Source organism: Oncorhynchus tshawytscha, linkage group LG21, assembly GCF_018296145.1.
Source record: "Oncorhynchus tshawytscha isolate Ot180627B linkage group LG21, Otsh_v2.0, whole genome shotgun sequence".
NCBI lineage: Eukaryota > Metazoa > Chordata > Actinopteri > Salmoniformes > Salmonidae > Oncorhynchus > Oncorhynchus tshawytscha.
This window is the reverse complement of record NC_056449.1, coordinates 42,191,275-42,208,774: the sequence shown is the minus strand read 5'-3', so window position 1 is coordinate 42,208,774 and position 17,500 is coordinate 42,191,275. Positions and strand designations below refer to the sequence as shown.

The 17,500-nt window shown below is 43.9% G+C and overlaps 1 protein-coding gene across 1 annotated transcript in view; it reads right to left on the bottom strand.

Moving 5' to 3' along the window:
• The window catches only part of LOC121840360 (netrin receptor unc-5 homolog), a 402,121-nt gene that overhangs the window by 20,227 nt on the left and 364,394 nt on the right, over window positions 1-17,500 (bottom strand). The window contains exons 3-4 of the mRNA XM_042303025.1: window positions 16,818-16,961; window positions 3,896-3,999 (exon numbers count right to left, since the gene is read on the bottom strand). Coding sequence (XP_042158959.1) covers window positions 3,896-3,999; window positions 16,818-16,961 — 248 coding nt within the window. The remainder of the gene's footprint in view (window positions 1-3,895; window positions 4,000-16,817; window positions 16,962-17,500) is intronic.

Genomic DNA, 17,500 nt, shown 5'->3' with positions numbered 1-17,500 from the left:
TATCGTCCAGTCTAATCCCTGTGAGAGTAGCTGTGTCTCTGTCTATAAGGTTATGTCTCTGTCTATAAGGTTATGTCCAGTCTAATCCCTGTGAGAGTAGCTGTGTCTCTGTCTGTAAGGTTATGTCCAGTCTAATCCCCTGTGAGAGTAGCTGTTTCTCTGTCTGTAAGGTTATATCTCTGTCTATAAGGTTATGTCTCTGTCTATAAGGTTATATCCAGTCTAATCCCTGTGAGAGTAGCTGTGTCTCTGTCTATAAGGTTATGTCTCTGTCTATAAGGTTATGTCCAGTCTAATCCCTGTGAGAGTAGCTATGTCTCTGTCTGTAAGGTTATGTCCAGTCTAATCCCTGTGAGAGTAGCTATGTCTCTGTCTATAAGGTTATGTCCAGTCTAATCCCTGTGAGAGTAGCTATGTCTCTGTATGTAAGGTTATGTCTCTGTCTATAAGGTTATGTCTCTGTCTATAAGGTTATGTCCAGTCTAATCCCTGTGAGAGTAGCTGTTTCTCTGTCTGTAAGGTTATGTCTCTGTCTATAAGGTTATGTCTCTGTCTATAAGGTTATGTCTCTGTCTATAAGGTTATGTCTCTGTCTATAAGGTTATGTCTCTGTCTATAAGGTTATGTCTCTGTCTATAAGGTTATGTCCAGTCTAATCCCTGTGAGAGTAGCTGTGTCTCTGTCTATAAGGTTATGTCTCTGTCTATAAGGTTATGTCTCTGTCTGTAAGGTTGTGTCTCTGTCTATAAGGTTATGTCCAGTCTAATCCCTGTGAGAGTAGCTGTGTCTCTGTCTGTAAGGTTATTTCCAGTCTAATCCCTGTGAGAGTAGCTATGTCTCTGTCTATAAGGTTATTTCCAGTCTAATCCCTGTGAGAGTAGCTGTTTCTCTGTCTATAAGGTTATGTCCAGTCTAATCCCTGTGAGAGTAGCTATGTCTCTGTCTGTAAGGTTATGTCCAGTCTAATCCCTGTGAGAGTAGCTATGTCTCTGTCTATAAGGTTATGTCCAGTCTAATCCCTGTGAGAGTAGCTATGTCTCTGTATGTAAGGTTATGTCTCTGTCTATAAGGTTATGTCTCTGTCTATAAGGTTATGTCCAGTCTAATCCCTGTGAGAGTAGCTGTTTCTCTGTCTGTAAGGTTATGTCTCTGTCTGTAAGGTTATTTCCAGTCTAATCCCTGTGAGAGTAGCTGTTTCTCTGTCTGTAAGGTTATGTCTCTGTCTATAAGGTTATGTCTCTGTCTATAAGGTTATGTCTCTGTCTATAAGGTTATGTCTCTGTCTATAAGGTTATGTCTCTGTCTATAAGGTTATGTCCAGTCTAATCCCTGTGAGAGTAGCTGTGTCTCTGTATGTAAGGTTATGTCTCTGTCTATAAGGTTATGTCTCTGTCTATAAGGTTATGTCCAGTCTAATCCCTGTGAGAGTAGCTATGTCTCTGTATGTAAGGTTATGTCTCTGTCTATAAGGTTATTTCCAGTCTAATCCCTGTGAGAGTAGCTATGTCTCTGTATGTAAGGTTATGTCTCTGTCTATAAGGTTATGTCTCTGTCTATAAGGTTATGTCCAGTCTAATCCCTGTGAGAGTAGCTGTTTCTCTGTCTGTAAGGTTATGTCTCTGTCTATAAGGTTATGTCTCTGTCTATAAGGTTATGTCTCTGTCTATAAGGTTATGTCTCTGTCTATAAGGTTATGTCTCTGTCTATAAGGTTATGTCTCTGTCTATAAGGTTATGTCCAGTCTAATCCCTGTGAGAGTAGCTGTGTCTCTGTATGTAAGGTTATGTCTCTGTCTATAAGGTTATGTCTCTGTCTATAAGGTTATGTCTCTGTCTATAAGGTTATGTCTCTGTCTATAAGGTTATGTCTCTGTCTATAAGGTTATGTCTCTGTCTATAAGGTTATGTCTCTGTCTATAAGGTTATGTCTCTGTCTGTAAGGTTATTTCCAGTCTAATCCCTGTGAGAGTAGCTGTGTCTCTGTATGTAAGGTTATGTCTCTGTCTATAAGGTTATGTCTCTGTCTATAAGGTTATGTCTCTGTCTATAAGGTTATGTCTCTGTCTATAAGGTTATGTCTCTGTCTGTAAGGTTATGTCCAGTCTAATCCTTGTGAGAGTAGCTATGTCTCTGTATGTAAGGTTATGTCTCTGTCTATAAGGTTATGTCTCTGTCTATAAGGTTATGTCCAGTCTAATCCCTGTGAGAGTAGCTATGTCTCTGTATGTAAGGTTATGTCTCTGTCTATAAGGTTATGTCTCTGTCTATAAGGTTATTTCCAGTCTAATCCCTGTGAGAGTAGCTATGTCTCTGTCTATAAGGTTATGTCTCTGTCTATAAGGTTATGTCTCTGTCTATAAGGTTATGTCCAGTCTAATCCCTGTGAGAGTAGCTGTGTCTCTGTCTGTAAGGTTATGTCTCTGTCTATAAGGTTATGTCTCTGTCTATAAGGTTATGTCTCTGTCTATAAGGTTATGTCTCTGTCTATAAGGTTATGTCTCTGTCTATAAGGTTATGTCTCTGTCTATAAGGTTATATCCAGTCTAATCCCTGTGAGAGTAGCTGTGTCTCTGTCTATAAGGTTATGTCTCTGTCTATAAGGTTATGTCCAGTCTAATCCCTGTGAGAGTAGCTGTGTCTCTGTCTGTAAGGTTATGTCCAGTCTAATCCCTGTGAGAGTAGCTGTTTCTCTGTCTGTAAGGTTATATCTCTGTCTATAAGGTTATATCCAGTCTAATCCCTGTGAGAGTAGCTGTGTCTCTGTCTATAAGGTTATGTCCAGTCTAATCCCTGTGAGAGTAGCTGTGTCTCTGTCTATAAGGTTATATCCAGTCTAATCCCTGTGAGAGTAGCTGTGTCTCTGTCAGGTTATGTCCAGTCTAATCCCTGTGAGAATAGCTATGTCTCTGTCTGTAAGGTTATGTCTCTGTCTATAAGGTTATGTCCAGTCTAATCCCTGTGAGAGTAGCTGTGTCTCTGTCTATAAGGTTATGTCCAGTCTAATCCTTGTGAGAGTAGCTGTGTCTCTGTCAGGTCATGTCCAGTCTAATCCCTGTGAGAGTAGCTATGTCTCTGTCTGTAAGGTTATGTCTCTGTCTATAAGGTTATGTCCAGTCTAATCCCTCCAGTCTAATCCCTGTGAGAGTAGCTATGTCTCTGTCTGTAAGGTTATGTCTCTGTCTATAAGGTTATGTCCAGTCTAATCCCTGTGAGAGTAGCTGTGTCTCTGTCTGAAAGGTTATGTCCAGTCTAATCCCTGTGAGAGTAGTTTGTCCAGTTTGTGTTTCTCTGAGGGATCCCTTCTCCAAGTAGCTAGTAGAATTGCTGTTGCTAGTGTCGTGGTAATTTCCTGTATTACTAAATAAGGAGAGTTTACAAACCACACACAACTCAGAGTTTCAACATAATGGCAACTGAGATCTTTTATAACAAAGATCCACCCCGTAGTCGACATGACAAACCACAGACAATAGAAACTGTTCACAAAGAAATACTTTTACTTGAGAGAGGAGTATACCATAGCCAGACAGCATTCTCTATAAATCATCGTTCAGTTTGGTCTCTAAAACGAGGTTCTAATCTTGTTCTTGGTACTTCCTATTACCAAAACATTACCTCAAGAGATAATAATTAGAGATATAACTGTTGCAAGGCAACTATCATGCCTTGAAGAGGAGGGTGAAGCTTATTGGAAGACAGGGGCCTCTCTATCACACTTTGAAGAGGATTATGAAGCCGGCCCACAGACACTGATCTAAGGTTTGGTTGTAAATTTCCAGTGTAACTTTATGTTTGAAGTGCTTTGAAGTGCTTCGAGGGGGAGTGAGCAAGTTTACATTTCGGGTATAAAGGTAAAGAATCGGACCACAGTCCACGTCTCCTATCTCTAACCTCACCTCAGCTGCTGGTACGCCCTCTGGAGGATGACAGCGTAACAACACTTCCTGGTTCAAAGCTACTTCCTTCGCCATTGGCTCCTCCTCAAAGTTCTTCCTCAGGTCTGAAAAAGGAAAACATGAAAATCATTACAACATGAAATAAACTGTTTTATTTCAGATTTATATATATATATATCCATTGAGGTCAGAATACCTCTTCTATAAGTGACCTGGAACATGTAAAACAACCCGCCCCTCCATCAAAACGCAACAACAACAACAAAAGTCATGAGAAACATGAAAAATAAGGTTCCTGGCAGTCATAGAACATGACTTTCTGTTGAGACAGCTGCAGTTAGCTGCTAAACTGCTCCAAGGACGTGGCAAATACACTACTTTACCAAAAACCCGCTCATCGAACACCTCATTTTAAAATCATTGGCATTAATATGGAGTTGGTCCCCCTTTTGCTGCTATAACAGCCTCTACTCTTCTGGGAAGGCTTTCCACTAGATGTTGGAACATTGCTGCTATAACAGCCTCCTCTCTTCTGGGAAGGCTTTCCACTAGATGTTGGAACATTGCTGCTATAACAGCCTCCACTCTTCTGGGAAGGCTTTCCACTAGATGTTGGAACATTGCTGCTATAACAGCCTCCACTCATCTGGGAAGGCTTTCCACTAGATGTTGGAACATTACTGCTATAACAGCCTCCACTCTTCTGGGAAGGCTTTCCACTAGATGTTGGAACATTGCTGCTATAACAGCCTCCACTCTTCTGGGAAGGCTTTCCACTAGATGTTGGAACATTGCTGTGGGGACTTGCTTCCATTCAGCCACAAGAGCATTAGTGAGGTCGGGTACTGATGTTGGGGGTGATGAGGCCTGTCTCGCATTCGGCGTTCCGATTCATCCCAAAGGTGTTCAATGGGGTTGAGGTCAGGGCTCTGTGCAGGCCAGTCAAGACCTTCCACACCGATCTCAACAAACCATTTCTGTATGTACCTCGCTTTGTGCACGGGGGCATTGTCATGCTGAAACAGGAAAGGGCCTTCCCCAAACTGTTCCCACAAAGTTGGAGGAAGAGAATCATCTAGAATTTCCTTTAAAGTACAAAAGGGAAAATAAATATGGGTTGTATTTACAATGGTGTTTGTTCTTCACTGGTTGCCCTTGGGGCAACAGGTCACACATCTTGCTGCTGTGATGTCACACTGTGGTATTTCACCCAGTAGATATGGGAGTTTATCAAAATTGGATTTGTTTTCGAATTCTTTGTGGATCTCTCTCTCTCTGTCTCTCTCTCTCTCTCTCTCTCTCTCTCTCTCTCTCTCTCTCTCTCTGTCTGTCTGTCTGTCTGTCTGTCTGTCTGTCTGTCTGTCTGTCTGTCTGTCTGTCTGTCTGTCTGTCTGTCTGTCTGTCTGTCTGTCTGTCTGTCTGTCTCTGTGTGTCTCTCTATCTCTGTGTCTCTCTCCGTGTCTCTCTCTCTCTCTATCTATCTCTCTCTCTCTCTCTCTGAGAAGGATCGATAACACACCATGTGGCTGCATTACACCCTGCCTGGCTGGTTTAGGATGGTGTGTGTGTCTAGGCATCAACAGAAACCAATCACATTACCACACAGCAGAGAGGGCTTGGAGCGGACACATTAACACTGAGGGTGTGTCCTAAACTGCACCCTATTCCCTATGAAGTGCACTGGGCTCTGTTCGAAAGTAGTGCACTATATAGGGAATATGGTGTCATGTGGGACACCGCCGAGACCTCCAACTTGCCTGTCTGCCTGAGAGGCTGTCTGCCTGGGAGGCTGTCTGCCTGAGAGGCTGTCTGCCTGGGGGGCTGTCTGCCTGAGAGGCTGTCTGTCTGGGAGGCTGTCTGTCTGGGAGGCTGTCTGCCTGGGAGGCTGTCTGCCTGAGAGGCTGTCTGCCTGGGAGGCTGTCTGCCTGGGAGGCTGTCTGCCTGAGAGGCTGTCTGCCTGGGAGGCTGTCTGCCTGAGAGGCTGTCTGCCTGGGAGGCTGTCTGCCTGGGAGGCTGTCTGCCTGAGAGGCTTCTTTTCTGTCTGCCTGGGAGGCTTCTTGTCTGCCTGCCTGTCTGCCTGCCTGTCTGCCTGGGGCTCCACATTACAACCTCTCCATCCAGCTGAAGACACTCTGGATTGACTAATATTGAGGAAGGAACATGTGGAAATGTGGTGATGGTTTAAGTTTGAAGGGATTCCAAAAAAGTCATTTTGGGAATGTGCTCGAGGGTTTAGGTCTCAGTGAAGGTTATTATTATGGTTCATTAAACCTCCTCTAGTAGGTTATTGGGTTGAGATATCCATGATGGTATTGACCTCCAGTTGTGACTCACAATGCGTTACTATCCTCATGCCTCTATCTCTCTCTCTCTCTCTCTCTTTCTCTAAGGGTATGTCTAATACCCTCCTCTCTCTCTCTCTCTCTGTGAGGGTTAATCTGCTACCCTCCTGTCTCTCTCTCTGTGAGGGTCAATATGTTCACCCCCTGTTTCTCTCTATAAGGTATGTCTGCCCCTCCCGTCTCTCTCTGTGAGGATACATTCCTCCCTGTTCTGTTCCTCTCTGGTCTGTTCTGTTTGGAATAATGCATATTTTTGTATTTAAGGGCTTTATTAGCATAGGAAACATATGTTAACATTGCCAAAGCAAAGGGTTTAGAAAATTAACAGAAGAGAAATAAATAATAAACAGTAAACACTCACACAGGTTCCACAATAATAAAGACATTTCAAATGGCACATTATACACTGCTCAAAAAAATCAAGGGAACACTAAAATAACACATCCTAGATCTGAATGAATGAAATATTCTTATTAAATACTTTTTTCTTTACATAGTTGAATGTGCTGACAACAAAATCACACAAAAATTATCAATGGAAATCACATTTATCAACCCATGGAGTTCTGGATTTGGGGTCACACTCAAAATTAAAGTGGAAAACCACACTACAGGCTGTTCCAACTTTGATGTAATGTCCTTAAAACAAGTCAAAATGAGTCTCAGTAGTGTGTGTGGCCTCCACGTGCCTGTATGACCTCCCTACAATGCCTGGGCATGCTCCTGATGAGGTGGCGGATGGTCTCCTGAGGGATCTCCTCCCAGACCTGGACTAAAGCATCCGCCAACTCCTGGACAGTCTGTGGTGCAACGTGGCGTTGGTGAATGGAGCGAGACATGATGTCCCAGATGTGCTCAATTAGATTCAGGTCTGGGGAACGGGTGGGCCAGTCCATAGCATCAATGCCTTCCTCTGGCAGGAACTGCTGACACACTCCAGCCACATGAGGTCTAGCATTGTCTTGCATTAGGAGGAACCCAGGGCCAACCGCACCAGCATATGGTCTCACAAGGGGTCTGAGGATCTCATCTCGGTACCTAATGGCAGTCAGGCTACCTCTGGCGAGCACATGGAGGGCTGTGCGGCCCCCCAAAGAAATGCCACCCCACACCATGACTAACCCACCGCCAAACCGGTCATGCTGGAAGAAGTTGCAGGCAGCAGAACGTTCTCCACGGCATCTCCAGACTGCTCGTCTGTCACATGTGCTTAGTGTGAACCTGCCTTCATCTGTGAAGAGCACAGGGCGCCAGTGGCGAATTTGCCAATCTTGGTGTTCTCTGGCAAATGCCAAACGTCCTGCACGGTGTTGGGCTGTAAGCACAACCCCCACCTGTGGACGTCGGGCCCTCATACCACCCTCATGGAGTCTGTTTCTGACCGTTTGAGCAGACACATGCACATTTGTGGCCTGCTGGAGGTCATTTTGCAGGGCTCTGGCAGTGCTCCTCCTGCTCCTCCTTGCACAAAGGCGTAGGTAGCGGTCCTGCTGCTGGGTTGTTGCCCTCCTACGGCCTCCTCCACTTCTCCTGATGTACTGGCCTGTCTCCTGGTAACGCCTCCATGCTCTGGACACTACGCTGACAGACACAGCAAACCTTCTTGCCACAGCTCGCATTGATGTGCCATCCTGGATGAGCTGCACTACCTGAGCCATTTGTGTGGGTTGTAGACTCCGTCTCATGCTACCACTAGAGTGAAAGCACCGCCAGCATTCAAAAGTGACCAAAACATCAGCCAGGAAGCATAGGAACTGAGAAGTGGTCTGTGGTCAACACCTGCAGAACCACTCCTTTATTAGGGGTGTCTTGCTAATTGCCTATAATTTCCACCTGTTGTCTATTCCATTTGCACAACAGCATGTGATATTTATTGTCAATCAGTGTTGCTTCCTAAGTGGACAGTTTGATTTCAACAGCAGTGTGATTGACAGTGTGAGTCTCTTTATTTTTTTGAGCAGTGTATATATACAGCGTTGTAACGATGTGCAAATAGTTAAAGTACAAAAGGGAAAATAAATAAACATAAATATGGGTTGTATTTACAATGATGTTTGTTCTTCACTGGTTGCCCTTTTCTTGCGGCAACAGGTCACAAATCTTGCTGCTATGATGACACACTGTGGAATTTCACCCAGTAGATATGGGAGTTTATCAAACTTGGATTTGTTTTCAAATTCTTTGTGGATCTGTGTAATCTGAGGGAAATATGTGTCTCCAATATGTTCATACATTGGGCAGGAGGTTAGGAAGTGCAGCTCAGTTTCCACCTCATTTTGTGGGCAGTGTTCATATAGCCTGTCTTCTCTTGAGAGCCACGTCTGCCTACGGCGGCATTTGTCAAAAGCAAGGCTATGCTCACGGAGTCTGTACATAGTCAAAGCTTTCCTTAAGTTTGGGTCAGTCACAGTGGTCAGGTATTCTGCAACTGTGTACTCTCTGTTTAGGGTCAGTCACAGTGGTCAGGTATTCTGCAACTGTGTACTCTCTGTTTAGGGCCAAACAGCATTCTCGTTTGCTCAGTTTCTTTGTTAATTATTTCCAATGTGTCAAGTAATTGTGTTTTTGTTTTCTAATGATTGGGTCTAATTGTGTTGCCGATCTGGGGCTCTGTGGGGTCTGTTTGTGTTTGTGAACAGAGCCCCAGGAGTAGTTTGTTTAGGGGACTCTTCTCCAGGTTCATCAATCTGGAGGTGATGGCTTTATTATGGGAGGTTGTGGAATCGCTTCCTTTTAGGTGGTTGTAGAATGTAAGGTCTCTTGTCTGGATTCTGATAATTAGTGGGTATCTGCCTAATTCTGCTCTGCATGCATTATTTGGTGTTCTATGTTGTACACAGAGGACATTTTTGCAGAATTCTGCATGCAGAGTCTCGATTTGGTGTTTGTCACATTTTGTGAATTCATGGTTGATGAGCAGAACCCCAGACCTCACAACCATGAAGGGCAATGGGCTCTATGACTGATTCAAGTATTTTTAGCCAGATCCTAATTGGTATGTCAAATTTTATGTTCCTTTTGATGGCATAGAAGGCCCTTCTTGCCTTGTCTCTCAGATCGTTTACAGCTCTGTGGAAGGTACCTATGGATCTGATGTTTAGGCAAAGATATGTATAGTTGTTTGTGTGTTCCAGGGCAACAGTGTCTAGTTGGAATTTGTATTTGTGTTGTCTTGGCAGCTGGACCTTTTTTGGAGCACCATTATTTTGGTCTTACTGAGATTTACTGTCAGGGCCCAAGTCTGTCAGGGCCCAGGTCTGTCAGGGCCCAGGTCTGTCAGGGTCCAGGTCTGTCAGGGCCCAAGTCTGTCAGGGCCCAGGTCTGTTAGGGCCCAAGTCTGTCAGGGCCCAGGTCTGTCAGGGTCCAGGTCTGTCAGGGTCCAGGTCTGTCAGGGCCCAAGTCTGTCAGGGCCCAGGTCTATCAGGGCCCAGGTCTGTCTGGGCCCAGGTATGTCAGGGCCCAGGTATGTCAGGGCCCAGGTCTGACAGGGCCCAGGTCTGTCAGGGCCCAGGTCTGTCAGGGCTCAGGTCTGACAGGGCCCAGGTCTGTCAGGGCCCAGGTCTGTCGGGCCCAGATCTGACAGGGCCCAGGTCTGACAGGGCCAAGGTCTGACAGAATCTGTGCAGAAGATCTAGGTGCTGCTCTAGGCCCTCCTTGATTGGGGACAGAAACACCAAATTATCAGCAAACAGTAGACAATTTACTTCAGATTCTAGTAAGGTTGAGGCCGGGCGCTGCAGACTGTTCTAGTGCCCTCGCCAATTCGTTGATATATATTTTGAAGAGGGTGGGGCTTAAGCTGCATCCCTGTGGTTTAATGTGTGTTTTTTGCCAATTTTAACAGCACACTTGTTGCTTGTGTACATTGATTTTATAATGTCGTATTTTTTCCAAAAAACCCCACTTTCCATCGATTTGAAACGCAGACCCTCATGTTAAATTGAGTCAAAATATTTTTTGAAGTCAACAAAGCATGAGAAGACTTTCCCTTTGTTTTGGTTTGTTTACTTTGTCAATTAGGGTGTGCAGGGTGAATACGTGGTCCGTTATATGATAATTTGGTAAAAGGTCCTGTAGTTCATTCGATGTAATTGGAGAATTCAGTGGGTTCTGCGAGTCTTTAATAGTTGATTCAAAAATGTGGATTTGATCATGTATATGGTTTTGCTGTTTGTTCTTTGTTATAGGGCCAAAAGGATTGGATAAGTGGTTTACCCATACATCTCCATTTTGGATAGATAATTCTTAGTGTTGTTGTTTATTTTGTGTTTTCCAATATTCCCAGAAGGGGCTAGTCTATGGATTCTTCAGTTACATTGAGCTGATATCTGATGTGCTGTTCCTTCTTTTTCCGTAGTGTATTTCTGTATTTTTTTAGTGACTGTAGTGAAGGCGTAGACTCAGGTTTTCTGGGTCTTTATGTTTTTGGTTGGACAGGTTTCTCAATTTCTTTCTTAGGTTTTTGCATTCTTCATCCAACCATTTGTCATTGTTGTTAATTTTCTTAGGTTGTCTGCTTGAAATGTTTTGATGTTTTCTGCTGCCAAGTTTACACTATTACAGTGGAATGTTTTGTCCGGGAAGTTGTCTCAAGGGGAATTAATTTGTTCTTGCCTAATTGTTTTTTGGTAGATTTCCACACTACTTTCCTTCCATCCTTCCATCTGACCTCAACCCAGACTCTGGGTTGAGGTCAGTGGGCTGACTGTGAACACTCTGAGAGACTCTGGGTTGAGGTCAGTGGGCTGACTGTGAACGCTCTGAGAGACTCTGGGTTGAGGTCAGTGGGCTGACTGTGAACACTCTGAGAGACTCTGGGTTGAGGTCAGTGATAAAGTAGACTACAGTACTACTTCAAAGCAATGAGCTGTAAGTGTACCTACCATAGGAGTCCCCTCGAAGTCTACTATTGACTTTGTACAGACCCAGCGAGCGTAGGAGTTATGACCCATTTTTGTTGGTTGTTTTGTCACAGTTATGTCATGGTGGCCATATTTGGCAGGGAATACTGTCACCCAATGTATTTGATGGAGTCTGGGTTCCTGCTCTTTTTCCTGCTCAGACCGTGTATTTTACAATATTTGATAGTAACAGATTTGTGTTGTTCTCCATTACTGTAGGTGTGAGCAGAGCATGGTGAGCATCTGATTGATATACATACCTCTTAGGTTGCAGGTTGGGGTTTAGGGGGGTGTATTAGTGGGGGTTGGGCCTGTTGCTCTGCTCACAGCCTGGGCATATGTATAGCTCTCTCTCTCTCTCTCTCTCTCTCTCTCTCTCTCTCTCTCTCTCACATCCCTAGGCAGATTTGGCACTGCCTCACACTGCTAAATCTCCAGTCTGTTTTTATTCTCATCATAGATGTCATTGCTGATATATATATATATATATATATATATATATATATATATATATATATATACTGTGGTGTAGATCATTATGTATGGATGCATCCTATTCCTTATGTAGTGCACTACGTTTGACCACGGCCCATAAGGATCTGTACAAATGTAGTGCACTACATAGGGAATAGGGTTCCATTTGTACTGTCCCTCCACAACATCATTCATTGAATCTTATTTCAAATTATGTTAGAAAGCATTGACGTGGCCTAGGGGGCTATCTCTACTGTCAGACACCACTATGAGAATGTCTTCTCTACAGGCCATCTCTACTGTCAGACACCACTATGAGAGTGTCTTCTCTACAGGCTATCTCTACTGTCAGACACCCCTATGAGAGTGTCTTCTCTACAGGCTATCTCTACTGTCAGACACCCCTATGAGAATGTCTTCTCTACAGGCTATCTCTACTGTCAGACACCACTATGATAATGTCTTCTCTACAGGCCATCTCTACTGTCAGACACCACTATGAGAGTGTCTTCTCTACAGGCTATCTCTACTGTCAGAAACCCCTATGAGAGTGTCTTCTCTACAGGCTATCTCTACTGTCAGACACCCCTATGAGAATGTCTTCTCTACAGGCCATCTCTACTGTCAGACACCACTATGAGAGTGTCTTCTCTACAGGCTATCTCTACTGTCAGACACCCCTATGAGAGTGTCTTCTCTACAGGCTATCTCTACTGTCAGACACCCCTATGAGAGTGTCTTCTCTACAGGCTATCTCTACTGTCAGACACCCCTATGAGAATGTCTTCTCTACAGGCTATCTCTACTGTCAGACACCCCTATGAGAATGTCTTCTCTACAGGCTATCTGTACTGTCAGACACCCCTATGAGAATGTCTTCTCTACAGGCTATCTCTACTGTCAGACACCCCTATGAGAATGTCTTCTCTACAGGCTATCTCTACTGTCAGACACCCCTATGAGAATGTCTTCTCTACAGGCTATCTCTACTGTCAGACACCCCTATGAGAATGTCTTCTCTACAGGCTATCTCTACTGTCAGACACCCCTATGAGAATGTCTTCTCTACAGGCTATCTCTACTGTCAGACACCCCTATGAGAATGTCTTCTCTACAGGCTATCTGTACTGTCAGACACCCCTATGAGAATGTCTTCTCTACAGGCTATCTGTACTGTCAGACACCCCTATGAGAATGTCTTCTCTACAGGCTATCTCTACTGTCAGACACCCCTATGAGAATGTCTTCTCTACAGGCTATCTGTACTGTCAGACACCCCTATGAGAATGTCTTCTCTACAGGCTATCTGTACTGTCAGACACCCCTATGAGAGTGTCTTCTCTACAGGCTATCTCTACTGTCAGACACCCCTATGAGAATGTCTTCTCTACAGGCTATCTGTACTGTCAGACACCACTATGAGTCTATTTTCATCCCCAAAGACACATTACAATGATTGACTTGGCCTCACAGACTTGAGTAACGTGTAAAGTAGAGTCTTGTCTTTTCCCCATTGTCACATAATAACCACCGGCAGGTCAATAGTATCTCTTATAAAATATGTACAGAGATTGTATCTCCTCGGAGGCTGTGTCGGGTCATCTCTAAAGGGACATAGTAACAACTTTACAGTCATTCAGAGATTACAGTATTCACAATCCATTGATCAATACTGCCAGGAGAGTCTAGGGAGAATCAGAGATTGAATTATCAATAGAGTTGGGAAGATATAGTGCCTTCGGAAAGTATTCAGGCCCCTTGACTTTTTCCACATTTTGTGATGTTACAGCCTTAATATAAAATGGATTTAGAGACACTGGGTTTGCGCCCAGGCTCTGTCGTAACCGGCCACGACCGGGAGGTCTGTGGGGCGACGCACAATTATCCTAGCGTCGTCCGGGTTAGGGAGGGTTTGGCCGGTAGGGAAATCCTTGTCTCATCGTGCACCAGCGACTCCTGTGGCGGGCCGGGCGCAGTGCGCGCTAACCAAGGTTGCCAGGTGCACAGTGTTTCCTCCGACACATTGGTGCGGCTGGCTTCCGGGTTGGATGCGCTGTGTTAAGAAGCAGTGCGGCTTGGTTGGGTTGTGTATCGGAGGACGCATGACCTTCAACCTTCGTCTCTCCTGAGCCCGTACGGGAGTTGTAGCGATGAGACAAGATAGTAGCTACTATACAATTGGAGACCGAGAAATTGGGGAGAAAAAGGGCTAAAATTCACAAAAAAATTTAAAATAATAATAATAATTCCTGATCAATCTACACTCAATACCCCATAATCACAAAGTCAAAACAGGTTTTTAGAAATTCTTGCAAATTTATATACAAAAAATTAAATGGAAATATCCCATTCACATAAGTATTCAGACCATTTAATCTGAACTTTGTTGAAGCACCTTTGGCAGTGATTACAGCCTCCAGTCTTCTTGGGTATGACGCTACAAGCTTGACAAACCTGTATTTGAAGAGTTTTTCTCATTCTTCTCTGCAGATCCTCTCAAGCTCTGTCAGGTTGGATGGGGAGCATTGCTGCACAGCTATTTTCAGGTAGTGTGTCATTATGGGGCATTATGTCATTACGGGGTATTGAGTCATTAAGAGGTATTGAGTCATTATGGGGAATAGAGTCATTATTGGGTATTGTGTCATAGGGTATTGCGTCATTATGGGGTATTGTGTCATAGGGTATTGAGTCATTATGGGTATTGTGTCATGGGGTATTGAGTCGTTAGGGGTTATTGAGTCATTATGGGGTATTGTGTCATGGGGTATTGAGTCATTATGGGGTATCGAGTCATTATGGGGTATTGTGTCATAGGGTATTGAGTCATGATGGGGTTATTGAGTCATAGGGTATTGAGTCATTATGGGTATTGTGTCATGGGGTATTGAGTCGTTATGGGGTTATTGAGTCATAGGGTATTGAGTCATTATGGGTATTGTGTCATGGGGTATTGAGTCGTTATGGGGTTATTGAGTCATTATGGGGTATTGTGTCATGGGGTATCGAGTCATTATGGGGTATTGAGTCATTAAGGGGTATTGTGTCATTATGGGCTATTGTGTCATTATGGGGTATTGAGTCATTATGGGGTATTGTGTTATTATGGGGTATTGAGTCATTATGGGGTATTTTGTCATAATGGGGTATTGTGACATTATGGGGTATTGTGTTATTATGGGGTATTGAGTCATTATGGGGTATTTTGTCATAATGGGGTATTGGATGACAGCTTTGCACACTCTTGGCATTCTCTCAACCAGCTTCAACTGGAATGCTTTTCCAACAGTCTTGAAGGAGTTCCTTCATATGCTGAGCCCTTGATGGCTGCTATTCCTTCACTCTGTGGTCCAACTCATCCCAAACCATCTGAATTGGGTTGAGATCGGGTGATTGTGGAGGCCAGATTATCTGATGCAGCACTCCATCACTCTACTTCTTGGTCAAATAGCACTTACACAGCCTGGAGGTGTTTTTTGGGTCATCGTTCTGTTGAAAAACAAATGAAAGTCCCACTGAGTGCAAACCAGATGGTCTTGCGTATCGACGCAGAATACTAGTGTAAGCCATGCTGTGTGCTTTGAATTACAGGGGGGCAAAAGAGTATTTAGTCAGCCACCAATTGTGCAAGTTATCCCACTTAAAAGGATGAGAGAGGCCTGTAATTTTCATCATAGGTACACTTCAACTCTGACAGACAAAATGAGAAAAAAAATCCAGAAATACTTATTTTCCACCATAATTTGCAAATAAATTCATTAAAAATCCTACAATGTGATTTTCTGGATTTTTTTTTTCTCATTTTGTCTGTCATAGTTGAAGTGAACATACGATGAAAATTACAGGCCTCTCTCATCTTTTTAAGTGGGAGAACTTGCACAATTGGTGGCTGACTAAATACTTTTTTGCCCCACTGTATATATACATCCCAGACAGTGTCACCAGCAAAACATCCCCCACACCATCACAGCTCCTCCTCCATGCTTCACGGTGGGAACCCGACATCATACGTTCACCTACTTTGCGTCTCACAATTTTGGTTGGAACCAAAAATAAAACATTTGAACTCATCAGACCAAAGGAAAGATTTCCACTGGTCTAAAGTCCATTGCTCATGTTTCTTGGCCCTAGCAAGTCTCTTCTTATTATTGGTGTCCTTTAGTTGTGGTTTCTTTGCAGCAATTTGACCATGAAGACCAGAGGGGCTGTTTCTTCTCTGAACAGTTGATTTTGAGATGTCTGTTAATTGAACTTTGAAGCATTTATTTCTGCTTCAAACGAGGCTGATAACTCTAACTGATCCTCTGCAGCAGATGTAACTCTGGGTCTTCCTTTCCTGTGGCGGTCCTCATGAGAGCTAGTTTCATAAAAGCGCTTGATGGTTTTTCCGACTGCACTTGAAGACACTTTAAAAGTTATTGACATTTTCCAGATTGACTGACCTTCATGCCATAAAGTAATGATGGACTCGTTTATCTTTGCTTATTTGATCTGTTCTTGCCATAATATTTAATTCCATTTTTAATTTTACCTTTATTTAACTAGGCAAGTCAGTTAAGAACAAATTCTTTTTTTCAATGACAGCCTAGGAACAGCGGGTTAACTGCCTGTTCAGGGGCAGAACGACAGATTTGTACCTTGTCAGCTCAGGGGTTTGAACTTGCAACCTTCCAGTTACTAGTCCAACGCTCTAACCACTAGGCTACCCTGCCACTTTAACCAAATAGGTCTATCTTCTGTATACCAACCCTACCTTGTCACAACACAACTGATTGTCTCAAATGCATTAAGGAAAGAAATTCCACAAATTAACTTTTAACAAGGCACACCTGTTAATTAAAATGCATTCCAGGTGATTACCTCATGAAGCTGGTTGAGAGAATGCCAAGAGTGTGTGTTATGTTCCCCAGTTTCTGTGTTATGGTTTTGTTTGTTTCAGGATGGCTTCCTGAAATTCCCCTAAGCAGCTGATTGGTCGGCCCCATTTGATGTATTGGAGCTGACCCCGCCCTCTCGTCAGAAACAGCTATTATGTCCTGTGTTGGTTGTTGAGAGAGAGAGAGAGAGAGAGAGAGAGAGAGAGAGAGAGAGAGAGAGAGAGAGAGAGAGAGAGAGAGAGAGAGAGAGAGAGAGAGAGAGAAAAAAAGAAAGATCCTGACTGGGGCTTTATGATCCTGACTGGGGCTTTATATCAGTAATACTTACAGGCGATCCTGACATATGCCTTTTGGCTCTTCTGGGTTCCCGTAGTGCTCCAGGCGACACACTGGCACCAATAGTCGTCCAGACCAAAGATCTTCTCAACCTGCTGTCTGGAGATATCTATTTTCACCTGCATGATGGGCAGACCTGCAACACAGACCGTAGAGACTACAGTTAGGACTGTCTAGAGGCAGGACACATAGACCAGTCAGACCTGCAACACAGACCGTAGAGACCACTATCAAGAAGAAGACCAGAGGCATAACTCTAGTTCATGATTGAGAAGGAGTTCCGATTCAGTCTTAAAGCCACACAGACAACTGTCAGGACACTGAATAGTCAGGAGACAGGACACTGACCATGGGTAGGATACAGAATAGTCAGGAGACAGGACACTGACCATAGCAAGGATATAGAGTCAGGAGACAGGAACCTGGCCATAGGAAGGCTATAGAATAGAGTCAGGAGACAGTTGGGAAACAGAGCAGAGGACTAGTCTGAGATTAAGATTGACTTCAGGTTCAGTCTAGGGTTAGGACACAGTTCAGAGTCAGGACACCAGCAGGGGTCAGAGTAACTGTTCAGAGTCAGGACACCAGCAGGGGTCAGAGTAACAGTTCAGAGTCAGGACACCAGCAGGGGTCAGAGTAACAGTTCAGAGTCAGGACACCGGCAGAGTAAAGGAG